At 39.3% G+C, this 15,935-nt stretch overlaps 3 protein-coding genes and 1 pseudogene across 3 annotated transcripts; 3 read left to right on the forward strand and 1 right to left on the reverse strand.

The window, feature by feature from the left end:
• The first annotated feature begins 615 nt into the window (after positions 1 to 615).
• Positions 616 to 3,932, forward strand: LOC120008817 (protein NRT1/ PTR FAMILY 4.5-like). Its single transcript, XM_038859181.1, has 7 exons — positions 616 to 738; positions 837 to 866; positions 959 to 1,037; positions 1,144 to 1,361; positions 1,651 to 2,097; positions 2,206 to 2,330; positions 2,437 to 3,932. The coding sequence occupies exons 1-7, from the start codon at positions 616 to 618 to the stop codon at positions 3,311 to 3,313; spliced, it is 1,899 nt and encodes a 632-aa protein (XP_038715109.1). The 3' UTR covers positions 3,314 to 3,932.
• Positions 3,933 to 4,436: 504 nt separating this feature from the next.
• LOC120009824 (protein NRT1/ PTR FAMILY 4.5-like) lies at positions 4,437 to 6,991 on the forward strand. The gene is made up of 6 exons (XM_038860536.1): positions 4,437 to 4,711; positions 4,796 to 4,871; positions 4,964 to 5,181; positions 5,272 to 5,718; positions 5,815 to 5,936; positions 6,014 to 6,991. Exons 1-6 carry the CDS (start codon positions 4,709 to 4,711, stop codon positions 6,897 to 6,899), a joined length of 1,752 nt encoding a protein of 583 aa, XP_038716464.1. The 5' UTR covers positions 4,437 to 4,708; the 3' UTR covers positions 6,900 to 6,991.
• Positions 6,992 to 7,111: 120 nt separating this feature from the next.
• LOC120008818 lies at positions 7,112 to 8,665 on the forward strand (annotated as a pseudogene).
• A 382-nt stretch (positions 8,666 to 9,047) lies between these two features.
• On the reverse strand, positions 9,048 to 15,554 carry LOC120008819. Its single transcript, XM_038859182.1, has 11 exons — positions 14,514 to 15,554; positions 14,230 to 14,298; positions 14,070 to 14,138; positions 13,814 to 13,900; positions 13,594 to 13,661; positions 13,258 to 13,334; positions 12,812 to 12,952; positions 12,603 to 12,691; positions 11,539 to 11,676; positions 11,125 to 11,448; positions 9,048 to 9,901 (listed from the first exon to the last, which is right to left on the reverse strand). Exons 1-11 carry the CDS (start codon positions 15,213 to 15,215, stop codon positions 9,158 to 9,160), a joined length of 2,508 nt encoding a protein of 835 aa, XP_038715110.1. The 5' UTR covers positions 15,216 to 15,554; the 3' UTR covers positions 9,048 to 9,157.
• Between the last annotated feature and the right edge of the window lie 381 nt (positions 15,555 to 15,935).

Here is a 15,935-nt window from a genome sequence, read left to right on the forward strand (position 1 = left end):
ACACAGTCATCAATTACTGTCCCACACATGATTCACTCCAGTTTTGACCGTGTATATTATTATTTACTAATGTATGTCTATGGAACTAAATCTTATGAACTCAATAGGCTATGCATTGAATTTTGTCCCAACTTACCCTTTTCGATTAGCACTGAGAATAATACTCTTATGGTCACATGCTGAACTTTGTCTTAATTTACCACCATCATAAAAGTGGATAACCTATGTGCGCCACGGGCCAAGCGGGCTTGAGTTTAGGTCTATATCGGACGTTGTTAACCAGAACAAGTACTTAACCTCCCATCTACTTCAGTGACAACATATCGACATTGTGGTCAATTTTATGGAGATAGCAACTCCTCGCTAGTACCATATCTGCTAACATCAACTGCCTACCGGAATATCATATTTAATAGTTGCCGGCTTTGCCACATGAATTGCACATATTTCACTAACAAAGTTATTGCACACACTTAATGCCGTTGGATTTAAAATCCATAACCCCCAACCAAGTCCCCTGCCACTACATTTCCCTCACAACATTTTATATAAAGCAGTTAGCTCATCCTATTAACATATGGATCAATAAGTCAAACAAATAATGTCAAAACTAACATGTCCGAGTCCAACAAGAGTACATTATTCGGGTTGGTATCTGCTAGAGAGACGAATCATGTGAGATGCCATATGATTCCCTTCTGTTTTTCTATGCAGTTTGTGTATGTCTTGGCAGTATGTGTATGTAGAATCACTTCATCAACTTTCCCTATATATAGACACAGTCTTTCTTCCTTAATACCCACCAAACGCAACATTTTCTTGGTATTTTTTTCCAGACCGAGAAAGAAAAGAACATACACAGAATGGTAAGTTCTCTGCTCTCTAACACCTGATTTTATCTGCTAGCTCTCTTATTTTCATACCTTGCTGATGATCATTTGGTGTGGCCATTCAACAGGGCATCTTCAGGGACGATCAAACGCGATCAAAGCGAGAAACAAAGCTAGGAGGAAACAGAGCAGCACTCTTCGTATATGGTGAATACTAGAACTATACCTTCATTCAGAATGGACATGGGACATGGCATTCTTTCGGAACAGTTTGCTATGCGCGCATTCTAACGTTTTGAATTTGTGGTTGCAGCTACGGAGGGGCTCGAGAACATGGCGTTCATCTCGAATGCTGTAAGCCTGGTGACATATTTCTATGGTTATATGAACTTCAGCTTAACAAAGTCGGCAACAACGCTCACAAACTTCATGGGAACTGCTTTCATACTAGCACTCTTTGGAGGATTCATCTCCGACACTTACTTGTCAAGATTCAAGACTTGTGTCTTGTTTGGCATCGTAGAATTGCTGGTACGTACCTGCAGATTCTCACCATGTTCATGCATTTCTAATTAATAAAGACTTAAATGATCAAAATATATGATAAGTTGAGCAATAATGATATAATCAATATAGCTAACACATGACAAATGGTTGTTTAGTCCACGTTCAAAGATCAATCATCTGAAAAAGGAAGAAACAAATGTGGAGAGAATTTTTAGTCTAATAATAAAATGCTGGCCACTGAAATTATAAAGAAAAGAACCTGTGAGGCTGTGACACTTGACTTGAATAACCTTATTTTTTTCAATTCCTGCAGGGTTATGGCCTTCTAGCAGTTCAAGCACATTTCCACCAACTAAGACCAATACCGTGCAAAGGTGCAGCACCAAGCCTAGCAAATCAATGTGAACCTGCAAATAGTAGCCAAAGTGCCATCCTTTTTACTGGCCTATATCTTGTTGCTTTTGGAACCAGTGGGATTAAAGCAGCCTTACCATCCCTGGGAGCTGACCAATTCGACGAAAAGGATCCCAAAGAGGCAGCCAAGTTGTCTAGCTTTTTCAACTGGTTCTTGTTCAGCCTCACCATTGGTGCTATAATTGGGGTGACTTTCATTGTATGGATTAGTACCAACGAAGGTTGGGAGTGGTCATTCGGAATCTGCACCATAGCTCTCTTGTTTGCTATCATCTTTGTATGCATGGGGAAGTCGCTGTACCGGAATAATGTACCTAATGGGAGCCCCCTTATTCGTATTCTACAGGTAAACAAAAAGCACCAGACATAATTTCACTTGACCTCCTAATATGTATGTTTTTTATGGGCAAATATAAGGTGCATCCATGCATTAATCCAAGAATTTTCGATATAGGTCTTTGTTGCTGCTATTAGAAACAGAAAACTTCCAATACCAGAGAAGGCAGAGGAACTACATGAAATCCATGACAAGGAAGCTGATCTGCAGAGTGAAATTCTAGAGAGGACTGACCAATTCAGGTATTGGAAAAAGTACTGAACAGACGCTTGTGTTATTCTGGTACATAACTACTAAATCTTTAATTTAGCTTAATACTATCATGACAAGTTTTACATGATTTCCTAGATTCTTGGACCGAGCAGCAATTGTGAGTAATAGTGCAGAAGTTGCAACATCAAATAACACAGGACGCTGGAGCTTGTGCACAGTTACACAAGTTGAAGAAGCAAAGATACTAATACGCATGCTACCAATTATACTGAGCACCGTTTTCATGAACACGTGTTTGGCTCAACTCCAGACTTTTTCAATTCAACAAAGCAACACGATGGACAGACATATCCTGGGATTTGAGGTTCCCGGCGCCTCCATTCCTGTAATTCCCCTGTTATTCATGTTCATTATGATCCCACTGTATGAGCGCGTATTCATCCCATTTGCTCGAAAGATAACTGGGATCCCAACCGGAATTCGACTACTCCAACGTGTTGGAATCGGTCTAGTCCTCTCAGCTATATCAATGGCAGTAGCTGGAATCGTTGAAACCCGACGCAAACATGTTGCCATTGAACACAACATGGTTGACTCTAATGAGCCTCTTCCCATTAGTGTGTTCTGGCTTGGTTTCCAATACGCAATATTTGGAGCAGCTGATATGTTTACTTTGGTTGGACTGCTAGAATTTTTCTATGCTGAAAGCTCAGCCGGAATGAAGTCATTGAGCACAGCCATCTCATGGTGTTCCTTGGCATTTGGGTACTTCTTGAGTTCAGTGATTGTGGAAGTTGTTAACAAAGTGAGTGGTGGGTGGTTGGCTAGTAACAATCTCAATAGAGACAAGTTGAACTACTTCTATTGGTTATTAGCTCTTCTGAGTATAGCGAACTTTGGATTCTATCTAGTTTGTGCATCTTGGTATAGATATAAGAAGGTGGGTGTGAAGCAAGTGAAGGACTCTGTTAGTGCTGATGTCAAAGGGAAGATGGAAATGACCAGAGTGTAAGAATTCTAGAGTTTGCAAGAGATCCTACCCAAGGTTGGTTTTTGTGGCAATTATATTTATACCATACAAATATTTTCTATAAATAATAACTTACATATGCAATATGTATTTTTCTTTCTTAATTACTCCTAGCTTAATTTCTTTGGAAAGATCGAAAGTGGAAGGGCTGGAAATTCAATCAATTCAAGAACTAAACAATCCCACAATTCATCTGCAACATTTGCTAAAACGTATGAAGGAAGGAAACCACAAAATTGAATCAAAAAATGAAAAGTTCACAGTTGAACCTGAACATACGAGAGAATAATTAATTATGATTATGAAATCAGTTCAAGATTGACAACAAGTGGAGTAAAAAAAAACCGTAAAGAAAATAAAATCTCTGATAATATAGTGTAAATAATCTAACTCATAGCAAAGGAGAAGTAAGGAACCCAGCGCAGGCCGGCGATGTAGACGGCTTCGTAGAGGAGTTTGCCGGTTATGGCGAAGATTGGCGGATTAGTAGTGGAGGAGTTGGAGAACTGTACACGGTGCTGCGGTGACCATCCCTGATGGTAACAGAAGAGTTGCAAATCGCTAAGTAAAGAGGGCAGAGACTACTACAAGGCAACCAGTGTTAAATGCGGTGCGTTTTCTATTAGGGTTATTTTGGGAAGTTAAGAGGTTAGACAAATTGTGCTTCGTTTCGTTGGAACGAAGCCCAGCCCATATTTTTTTCATAAGTAAGTCCTTATGCAAGGCAAAGAGTAAGAGAGACTGGAATTAAAGCCCAGCCCATATATGTAAGTAACTAAGTATGAGATATAGCCATTTTTTATTTTCATACCCAAGCATATAAAAATTAGAATAGCACTAACTATTGAGTGGTTTGGGTTGGGTTGAAGTTGGAACATATTCACTACTTTTTTTTGACAATCGAGAATTATTTCATAACAAGTTCTGAACCTTCTTCGATATGATGATATGAGCCTAAATCCATGTTATTTAGCCTAAATTCAGGTTATCAAACCCGTATACACAGAAATTTTCCTTAACATAAACGGTTTCCCATTTGAGACACTAGAGGAAGTTACATTATTGTTAGAAATGGCAGAGAGATTCATGCGAGAAACAAAGAATGTTCTTTCTGTGTGTTTCTTGGCTGTATGTCCAGAGTAACATCATCATTTGTTCTCTATTTATAGCCAAGACTCATTCTTTCTCAATGCCTACCAAATACAACTGAAATATAAGACAACCTTCCCTTGTCAGTTTTCTCTATATATAGTTAAGAGTGGTTATGTCTCAAGACCTACAAAAACCCCCCAACAAGTAACTCTGATCATCATAATTAAGGCAAAGGCAATAACCTTTGCTTCTCCGATCAAGAAAGAAAATAACTCCATTGACACCATGGTAAGCTTTTTGTTGTTTCTGAGCTGCATCTTCTATTGATGGTGGATGTTTTTTGCCGATGTTTTTGTGTGGGCAACTTTACAGGGTATCTACAAGGATGAAACTGAGTCGAAGAGAGAAACCAAGAGAGGAGGAAACAGAGCTGCACTCTTTGTATATGGTGAGTAATAATGAATAATTTCCTCTCAATGGAGATGAGATTTTTAGTTTGCTATTTGTACGCACTCTTAACCGTTTGATTTAATGTTGCAGCCATGGAGGGGCTGGAGAACATGGCGTTCGTCTCCAGTGCCGTCAGCCTGGTGCTCTATTTCAATGATTATATGAACTTGACCATACCTGAATCGGCCGTCGTACTCACAAACGTCATGGGAACAACATTCATACTAACACTCCTCGGAGGATACATTTCTGACACTTATTTAACAAGATTCAAGACTTGTGTCTTGTTTGGAATCATAGAAATGCTGGTACGCCCGCGTCTATGTGTACATTCTTACCATTTGAAATCTAGATGATTTTACAACTGACCCATTTGATTGTGTTTATTTCCTCTTCAGGGTTTTGGCCTTCTAGCAATCCAAGCACATTTCCCTCACCTGAGACCACTCTCTTGCAAAGGTGTTGCACCAAGCCTAGCACATCAATGTGAGGTTGCAGATAGCACCCAAAACGCCATCTTTTACACTGCCCTATATCTTATTGCTTTTGGTAGCAGTGGGGTTAAAGCAGCCTTAACACCATTGGGAGCTGACCAATTCGACGAAAAGGACCCAGAAGAGGCAGTTCAGTTATCTAGCTTTTTCAACTGGTTCATGTATAGTCTCACCATTGGCTCTATATTTGGAGTGACTTTTGTTGTATGGATTAGTATAAACCTGGGTTGGGACTGGTCGTTTGGTGTGAGTGCCGTTGCAATCTTATTCTCTGTCATCTTTTTATCCATGGGCAAGTCGCTGTACCGGAATAATGCCCTGAACGGAAGCCCTATTGTTCGTATTCTGCAGGTAAACAAAGAATCACTAGACATAACTTTACCTGTTAATATGCATCAACATATTTTGAGCAAGGTTATCTCATATACAGTTTTATTTTTGATACAGGTCTTTGTGGCTGCTATTAAAAACAGAAGCCTTCCAACACCAGAGAGGACAGAGGAATTACATGAAATCCATGACAACGAAGCTGGCCAGAGCGAAATTCTTGAGAGGACTGATCAATTCAGGTATTTGATAAAAGTACTGAACATAAGCTTTATGTTATTTTAGGGCATTCATGACAAGTTTTACATGATTTCCACAGATTTTTGGACCGTGCAGCGATCATTAGGAGTAGTAGTACAGATGTTGGAACATCAAAACACACCGATCGCTGGAGCTTGTGCACAGTTACACAAATTGAAGAGACAAAGATTCTAGTACGCATGCTACCAATTATAATTAGCACTATTTTCATGAACACATGTGTGGCTCAACTCCAGACTTTCTCAATCCAACAAAGCAACACCCTGGACACAAATATCCTGGGCTTCAAGGTTCCTGGTCCCTCCATTCCTGTAATTCCCCTGTTATTCATGTTCGTTTTGATCCCAGTATATGAGCATATATTTGTCCCATTGGCTCGAAAGATCACAGGAATTCCCACGGGTATAACCCACCTCCAACGTATTGGGGTCGGCCTAGTCCTCTCAGCTATATCAATGGCAGTAGCTGGAATTGTTGAAACCCGCCGCAAACGTGTGGCTATACAGCACAACATGGTTGACTCTGTTGAGCCTCTGCCCATGAGTGTGTTGTGGCTTGGTTTCCAATATGCGATATTCGGTGGAGCTGATATGTTCACTTTAGCAGGGCTGCTAGAATTTTTCCATTCTGAAAGCTCAGCTAGAATGAAGTCATTTGGTACAGCCATTTCTTGGTGGCCAATTGGATTTGGCTACTTCTTGAGTTCAGTACTTGTGGAAGTGGTTAACAAGGTGAGTGGTGGGTGGTTGGCTAGTAAAAATCTCAACACAGGCAAATTGAACTACTTCTACTGGTTACTCTCTGGTCTAAGTTTGTTGAATTTCGGATTCTATCTGGTGTGTGCATCTCGTTATAGATATAAGAAGGTGGATGTGAAGCAAGTAGAGCTAGTAGAGGAGGACTCCTCTGTTCTCAAGGGCAAGATGGAATGGACTAAATTGTAGGAATGCCATTGTTTTTATAAAAGATCCTATCTGTGCTTTGTTTTTTGTCGCATCTGTTAATTCTTTACACATCATTTCTTCAAGAAAAAAGAGTAAAAGACCAATATACAACAAATCATTGTACTGGGTTTTTCTTTTCTTTTGTGGAAACAGCAAGGATTGAAAGTTTGATCAGTTCAACGACAAAACCATCCCACATATCTTTTGCTAAAATGTATAAGAACCCAGACCAGCTAGAATATAGTAAACCAACAACACTTTTAAGGAACCTTCCTTCTCTATTTATTGGGCCAAAAGACAGAGCATACAAGGCAGAATGGCAAGCTTAATCTGAGCTTACAACATATTCTCTCTCTAAGCTCTCTCATTACATGATTTGCTGATAGTTTTGGTAGCGTCTACAGAATAGTTTGCTCTGCATATTCTTCCGTTCTTACTAGCACTCGTTGGAGGATACGTATCTGACACCTATTTGGCAAGATTCAAGACTTGTGTCTTGTTTGGAATCATAGAATTGCTGGTACATACAGAGACTCTCACCATTTTCATACATTTATAATAATTGAGCTTCTGTACAGTAAAATCTTCAACCAGTACATTATGAGAAAGAATATTGTGACAGGAAACCAATAATGATGTGAACATTGTGCCTTAGCTACCACACAAGTGCTTTCGCTAGAAGTCTAGTTTTCGGGTTTTGTATGATTACATATATTGTTTGTTATTTTTGGCAGGGTTATGGTCTCCTAGAAATTCAACCACATTTCCATCAACCAAGAGTCTAAGACCTATCCCCCTTGCAAAGGCATCACACCAACCCTAGCAAATCAATGTGAACCTGCTGATAGCAGCCAAACTGCATTTAGGTATCAGCGGAATTAAAGCTTACTTACCATCCTTGGGAGCGGACCAGTTCCATGAAAAAGACCTCAAAGAGGCAGCTCAATTATCTATCTAGCTTCTTCAACTGGTTTATGTTTAGTATTACCATAGGAGCTGTAATAGGCGTGACTTCAGGTAGCATTAGACTTCAACAAGTAAAGTGGATTGTATCTATATGGCTAGTATGCAGCTTTCACCTTTTCCATCATAGGTCTTAGTGGTTGCAACTAAAAACTGGAATCTTTCAATACCAGAGAGGGCAGAAGAATTACATGAAAATCCATGACAAAGAAGCTGGTTTGCAGGGTGAAATTAGTGAGAGGACTGATCAGTTCTGGTACAAGATAAATTCTTAAAACTAGCTTGTACTAAGTTTTCTAATGAATACATAGCGCTGACCCCAAAAAGTATGCAAATACGATTTCGATGGTGAGTACTAACATTACAAGCACCGCATGATTTCCCATATTTTTGGACCGAGCAGCAATCATTTAGGAGTAACACAGTTGCTGAAACATCCATCAACATTGATCGCTGGAGCATGTGCACAGTTACACAAGTTGAAGAGGCAAAAATACTAACATGCATGCTACCTACCAATTATACTATGCACTGTCTTCATGAATACTTGTTTGGCTTCAACTCCAGACTTTCTCAATCCAACAAAGCAACACCATGGACACACAGGTCCTGGGTTTGAAGGTTCCCCGCCACTCACTTCCCGTAATTACCCTTCTATTCATGTCCATTACAATCCCAATACATGAGTGTATATTAGTCCTATTCGCCCGAAAGATCACCGGAATTCCCAACGGGATTCGCCACGTCTACCATGTATTGGAGTTGGTCTAGTCCTCTCAGCTATCTCCATGGCAGTTTCTTGATTTCAGTGATTGTGGAAGTTGTTAACAAAGTGAGTGGTGGATGGTTGGCTCGTAATAACCTCAACAGGGATAAGTTGAACTACTTCTACTATCTGCTATCTGTGTTGAGTGTTGTGAATTTTCAGACTTTATCCGGTATCCGCATCTTGGAATAGATAAAAGAAGGTGGAAGTGAAGAAAATAGAGGACTCTGTTAGACTGTTAGTAGTGATGTCAAGCGGAAGATGGAAATGACCAGAGTGTAGGAATGCTATAGTTTGTAGGAGATCATATGTGAGGTTGCACTGTATCAAATAATATCCTGCTCTTGACTTAGAATGCAAAAGAAGGAAGCTTTTTAAACTTGAGTTATTAACAAGAACTAATTGACATATATTCTAATCTCACAAGCATCTGGTACACTCACAATCAAACAAAGAGGGTTCACAAACTGCATATAATACAAATATATTCAACACAGAACAATGTTACATTAAATAAAAGAATTTGCTACTACCATTTCACATCCAATGTCAGAGCCTCAGGAGGAACAAGAATTGGAGGAAACTTTGTAAACGAAATATTTGACATTAAATTACTCCATGCAACTGTATCAACTGCAGTGAAAGGCCTAACCTTTTTAATGGAAATGGGCTTCAACCTCTCTGCTTCAACTCTTGCCATTACCTCAAACCAAAGCCGTTCGACAGGGGGACTAGTTCTCCACTCTGCCAACGTTTCTGGACGGCTTTCATTGCTCCTGATAGTCCTTTCCAATTTTAATTGGAAGCGTATGATGGTTGATGCTTTAACTTTTCCTTTATGACCAGGTAATCCATATTGACGAACTCTATTTCCAGGAAACCTTCTAAAAGTCTTTTCTAGCATAGCTAGCCTCGAACCCATAGTATCCACTGGACAAGCCAATTTGTTGTAGATACGTCTACAGTAACACTTTTCATGTCGCAACTCAATTGTATCCTTGGACAAAAAAGATGTTTCAATGAAGGCATTAGGGTTTCGAGTCCCATAGGCAACTAGCGAAGCAGCCCCTGAAATATGTACAGGAATCAATGGGGTACAGAAAGGTTCCCAAAATGGCCAAAATCCAGTATTCTGCCTGTCAATATCACTTCCATTAACAGATACACTAAGATCAGATGAATGAAAATAAGAGGCTTCTTGAGCTCTATTTACTTCGACCGTGATGCCTTCCCCGACAAGGATTCTTTTCAGAGATGTATGAGAAATGTTCATCTGAAAAACAAAATAAACATACGATTGTATAAAAAGAAATAAAGAAGAAAATTCAACAACCACAGACACATGAACAACTTAACCACAGAAGGAAAATGAAGTCCCCCAGAGTGCCAAAGTAACTAACAAAATAGGAGTTGGAACAAGTGAAAGAAACTCAAGCTACTACAGCCCACCTCAAAATAGAGACAAACATAAAATTATGAGATCAATTTAAATGACACGCGTGCCAAGTCCCAAACCCTACAAAATAGGGAATAACACAGAAAAATCTTTCTATGTTATTCTCAATAACAAGGCATTTTCAGTTTTCAACTGCGAAACTAATTTAACATTAATTGGGACTTGAGAACAAAAGGCATTCTAAAAGAGAATCATCTAACAGAAAAGGAAAAGATTAAAGCAACGTGGAAGGGAAAGATCATCTGGTTTGGATCTAGTCCACTGTACATTCTGAAGACTTACTACTTCTACCACTACTACTACTCCGGCTCTCCTTCTAAAGTATCTTTTCCTCTGGATTCAGGCAGTTGTTTTTATCAGAGGTTGGGTGGGGTTGAAGAATGGTGTGCAAAAGTAAACAGCTATGTTCCTTCGCATCTAATCGGCTCTTTGTTGACATCATCATCATTAACTAAAAGACCTTATGAAAGTAATTTAGCAAAGGCGTCAGTATCCTAACAACTGCTAGACCCATAATTAAAACCAACCATCAATTAACACCTCCTTCGGTTATTGTGATGGGTTTGGTTATGGATCTAACTCGCGGGCGCAAGGAATTGAGGAGAGTAGGGGAGCCATGAGTTTTCGGTTCTGGAAATAAAATGTAGAGTACTCGAATCTCCATTGTAACAAATTATCAATTGTAATTTGCTTCTAATTTCTATATTATTGTATACTCTACACTATCACTTTCTAAGCATGCAGCACTATCAAACAAATGTGCTCAATATGATAAACCCCTCTTTTTTCACAAAATCAGCATTCTGAAATGTAATAAAGGACTTCAAATGCCCTCAAACTTTACATCCCATCTTCGAGAACAAAGAAAATTGCACATCACCAAGTGCAGAGTAGTAAACTACATTTTAGTTGGAAATCCGATTCTAATTATACTAATACATGATTCACAATATCACTAAATCATGCCCCAAACTCAATGAAGAATGTCAGGATCAGGCCATATCATGAAAATACCAAATGAGCATTTAAAATGAACATACAGGCAACAACAGAGAGAGCTCATCATCACCGTCCACACGCAACTCAAAGGGACCCTCTATTTTGAAAGGATCAAGCACAGCCTCCGAACCAACTGCCCTAACAAGAGATTCGAAATTGGCTTCTGCTTCTCCTTCCTTCAACTTCTTCCAGGAAGATACTTCTCCCGGAAATATAAAAACCACATATCTGTTTTTCTTTCCCAATCGGATCTGAAACTCGTAATTCTGGGCAGTGCCAAACCTTGCCTTATTTACATCCACTTCCGAGACCCTAATTCCCTCCAAATCCCACTTTTTCCTCGCAGATATCTCATTCAGAACATCCTGCAATCTTAAATTAAATTCCTTGAACACGAACCAATCCAAAATCAATAAAAAGCAAGAAGAAAGGAGATTGAGATTTGCTATGTGCACCTGGAAGATATTAACGGAGTCGGAAGAGTTTGTAGAAGACGCAAATGCTTGAATCAGTGAGAGAGATTGGAGGTAGCAGAAGAAGAGAAGAGAGAAGGGCATACCACTACTCATCGAGGATGTCAACGGAATTTCTAGCTACCAGCAAAACCGAGAGGATTCGACTTCTCGGCCTCTATCACGTTTCACATACAAAAGTGACAGACGCTTGCATTGTGAAATTACTATTCTGCCCATATTAAATGAATTAATTAGTAACTAATTTAATTAGCTTGAGATTAATAAGTTAAGTCAAAGAAAGAGGACGTTGATGATATAGTTTAAGGGTGTTTGCGGTCGGTTTCTGTTCATTTTTTGGGTTATTTTGACATGAAAATAACCCACAAAATGATCGGTTTTTTTCGATTTTTTCTGTCTTTTATCGATTCGGTTCTATTTTTAGTAGAGAAATGTGTAATTTTGTATTATAAAAAACCGACGAATCATTTCGGTTTGGGTTTGGACAGTTTTTTTGAACAGCTCTATGATATACCATGTAGACTGTGGCCTGTGGGTGGGGAGTCGGGGTTTTCTATAAATTTTATCTTCAAATGAATCTTGCTGGAGAGATTAGCTTGATGAAAATGTGAAAGGATATCTAATAATTGATTGTATTTTCTAGTGTAACATAGATGATGAGATTTCAGAGCGCAAAAGACTTGATTCGATCGGTTATTATCGATTTTCTCGATCTTTTGGTCTTTCTTTTTTTTTTTTTTGATTTTTGACATAAATATAAGTAACAGATCAATCAGTTAACTGTTTGATTCAGTTTTGCTGGTGAAATTACGATTCCACGGGCTTCGGCCCACCTAAAACATATGCCAAAACTTCTTCGAAAGTCTAATTAATGTATTTAACTCAAGCCCGGCCCAAGAAGCATTGGTGTCTAAGTCCATGGATGAAAGACCATCTCCCAAATCTTATTTAAGGAGCCATAACCTACCAGACCACCCGGCCCATGATCAGCTATTGAGTTGCGGATCCATTCACAGCTTCACTCTCTTGCACCACAAAAGTGGTACCTTATGAACTGGTAAAGGACTTGGCAAGAGAACTTTAATCAAACCATTTTCACCCATGGAGCAAATGCTTAACCAGAGCCCTGCAGAGCCTACCCGACATCAAGCCAAACCACAATGGCAGTTGATTATACAATAATATTGATAATCTCTGCCGGCATGAATAAAATGAACATAATACATCGACCGGAATTTAAGCTCGCAGAAGAAACCTTCAATCCCACTAACCCAGAAGAACATATCATTCTCAGCAGATACTAACAACATGGACCTATGCTTGGTAAAAGAGAGTGGGAGATGAACAGGACGACAAGTACCATAGAACAATACTAGAATGTCAAATCTGTCTTTTGCTTGACGCAATCATTAAATATGTTAAAGATCTGAATACAGAAAAGAATTTCTGCTCAGCCAGTTGGGCCACCAAAAAAGATAGCATCATATTCATAACACACAGATGGGATGGAGATGATGATCCATCCGAAACAATGCCAAGAATGGCAAAGAAAAAAAAATATGCACAACTGAATATATTTGAGCCCAGATAGGGCAACATAATGCAGAAGAACAACATATGAATGGAATATAGGCCTCAGAAACTTCCGCTCCTGAGTTTGGAAGAGATCACAGCATTCTTCTCTGCATTGGGCTCAGGAATAGTGTCCTGACACTCTGGATGGAGGCCAATACCGTAACACCGATCTACCAACAATGTTCTTGATTGGAAGTGGACCCCTAAAAAAGATCAAGAAAACCAGTGGTCAGATATAAATGTTTTCCGGTAAAATATAATTCCAAAACCAACATCACTAAATTTCTTTCAATCTTTCTTACATCTTGATGTTCTTTCTCACCAACACACGTTAACAACACTATGTTTAGGATATTCAACGGCAAAATCAACAAGGGATAGGCACCACAAGCTGAAATTTTTTCCTCCTAATGCAAAATTCTAAAAAAAAAATCATCAGGGATGTGAATGTGACAGAATTACCAGTTATGAGAGTCAAAACTGTTATTGCGATTGTCTCCCAACACAAAGACGTGACCTTCTGGCACAAGCTGTTAAAAGACAAGAAAACAAAGCAAAAGACTAATTCAGCCATTGCGATCAAGCTTTTAGTCAATAAGGGTTCATGAATGAAGCAATGAAATATAACACAAATAAGCAAATACAATAGTGTTTAAATGGATATGGAGAAACCAAAAAGTACCATTGGTTCCATTTCATATGACAGAGGCTCTAGAACAAAATCTTCTTCTTGAATAACATCATTCACAAGCAAATTTCCATCACGAACCTGTGTCATACAACCCCATCCATAAAACAATAGTTAGAAAACAAGATATATTTTAGCTACTTGTGATAAGGAAAAAGGTAGAAATAAGCATCGCAAAAAGGGGTAAAGGGGTGTGCATAAAGACCACCATTGATAAATGATATGAAATAAACAAAAAATGGAAGCTTACTTCGACATAGTCTCCAGCTTTTGCCACAATTCTTTTTATGAATACGTCCCCCGAACCAAAACCAACTTCCTGTACAATGACATATGGCAAGGAAACTGTCAGCAAAGTTTTATTGGATAGCCAAAAGGTTTCTCACTAATTCAAACTTAATGTAAATTACCTGCAGGATCGGAGGCGCCTTAAATATTACTATCTCAGATACCTCGGGCTGTCTGATAAAATATGAAACCTGATACAATAAGCAGCACAAAATCAGATTACAACTATCCAACAGATTATACTTTATAGTTATCCATACAGGGAAACATATTTCTTAGTTAAGTCCCTATCTTTGCTTCTCATTTCGCAATGATATCAGAAACACAGCATCCTAATCAAGATCAATTTAGAACAGACAATCGTGATGAAATAATAATAACTAGTAAAAAGGTGAAGAGACCTCACCTTCTCTGCTAAGATGCGGTCACCAACATCAAGGGTTGGGGACATAGAAGCGGAAGGAATACATCTCGGCTCAGCCAAGGACGACCGGAAGAGCAGAGTAACAGTCATCGCCGTAAACATAGCCTTGGCATCCTCCGAGCATTGATTCAACATCCGCGATAGCCAGCTTTCACTCTTCTCAAAGCGGTTTTGTGTTAGATGAAAGCTCACACTACCATCATGGACTTCAATGTTATCCCCACCAAACCTGGTCCCTCCTTTGTCCACGTCACTGCTTTCAGACCCAAAGGCCTCGTTGCAAGGCAGCCACTTCGATCCCTGCAAAAAAGGGATCATCGAAGCGACCTTAATCGGAGAAATGCCAAACATACCAACACTGGAAGAAGTCTGAACACCAACCGTTGACTTCATCAAGTCGATCAAGCCAACCATGATCGGGCTCCTATAGCTACCACCTAATATTTCACCGGTGAGGGTACTGTACATAGAAGCCGAATTACTCGACGACCAGCAATTAGGGTTTCGCCTGTAACTGCGGGTCGGGGGTGGATCGAGATCGGGCTTTTGGTTAGGGGAGGCAAAGAAGCGAGATCGAATAAAGCATTCATGGAAGGATCGGCAATTTCCGGGACGAAGACCAGCCGAGGAAGCCATGTTCTGGGCAAGGAAGCCGGAATAGTTAATGGTAACACGGATAGCCATAACTACGAGAATTTTGAAAAACCTGATGAGGATCTGGAACAGGGTGATTTCGAGGATTGAAAGAGTGGAACCACGAAACCCTACAAGTCTGAATATGCCATTTCTACTAAACGGAGCAGTGAAACGGAGACGGGAGGGTGGAATTGAACTTGTGAGCTACAACCAAGAAAGAATTGGGTAGCCTGAAAAAGGTCAGTAAGCACGGTTGCGATCACTGATCGGAGATTTCGGTGGTGGTTGACGGAGCAGCGATTCCCTGAGAGAATTTTCTCTCCCAGGATAAGACTTCAGCAGGTTCAGACTGATTTGGGACGCGACGAATCAAGCGATCCAGCGAGATTGGGAACCCATTTTATAAGGCCGCCAGGACGAATAAAATGGACATGTTTCTTTCTAAATTTACGTAATTACCTACTGTTTCATTTACTTTTTTTATTTTTGGCAAAATATATTTGAACGCTTTTGTAATTGTGATATTGAAAAACTACATTAATGTTTTTACCCCAACTTTATATTGAAAAAATCATATGCGTTGTCTTTTGAAAATACATAAAGTGCCCCCTAGTTTTGTTATTAGGAAAAATTACCAACATACTTTTTTTAACATAATGAGAAAGAGGTTAGATAAATCAATGCACGAGATTATTATACCAAACTAGAGGGATCAACACTATTTACACCGCACATTTAATTATGTACTTTTCATTAACGTTGCAAAAA

This window comes from Tripterygium wilfordii, chromosome 11 (assembly GCF_013401445.1).
Source record: "Tripterygium wilfordii isolate XIE 37 chromosome 11, ASM1340144v1, whole genome shotgun sequence".
In the NCBI taxonomy this organism is placed as follows: domain Eukaryota; kingdom Viridiplantae; phylum Streptophyta; class Magnoliopsida; order Celastrales; family Celastraceae; genus Tripterygium; species Tripterygium wilfordii.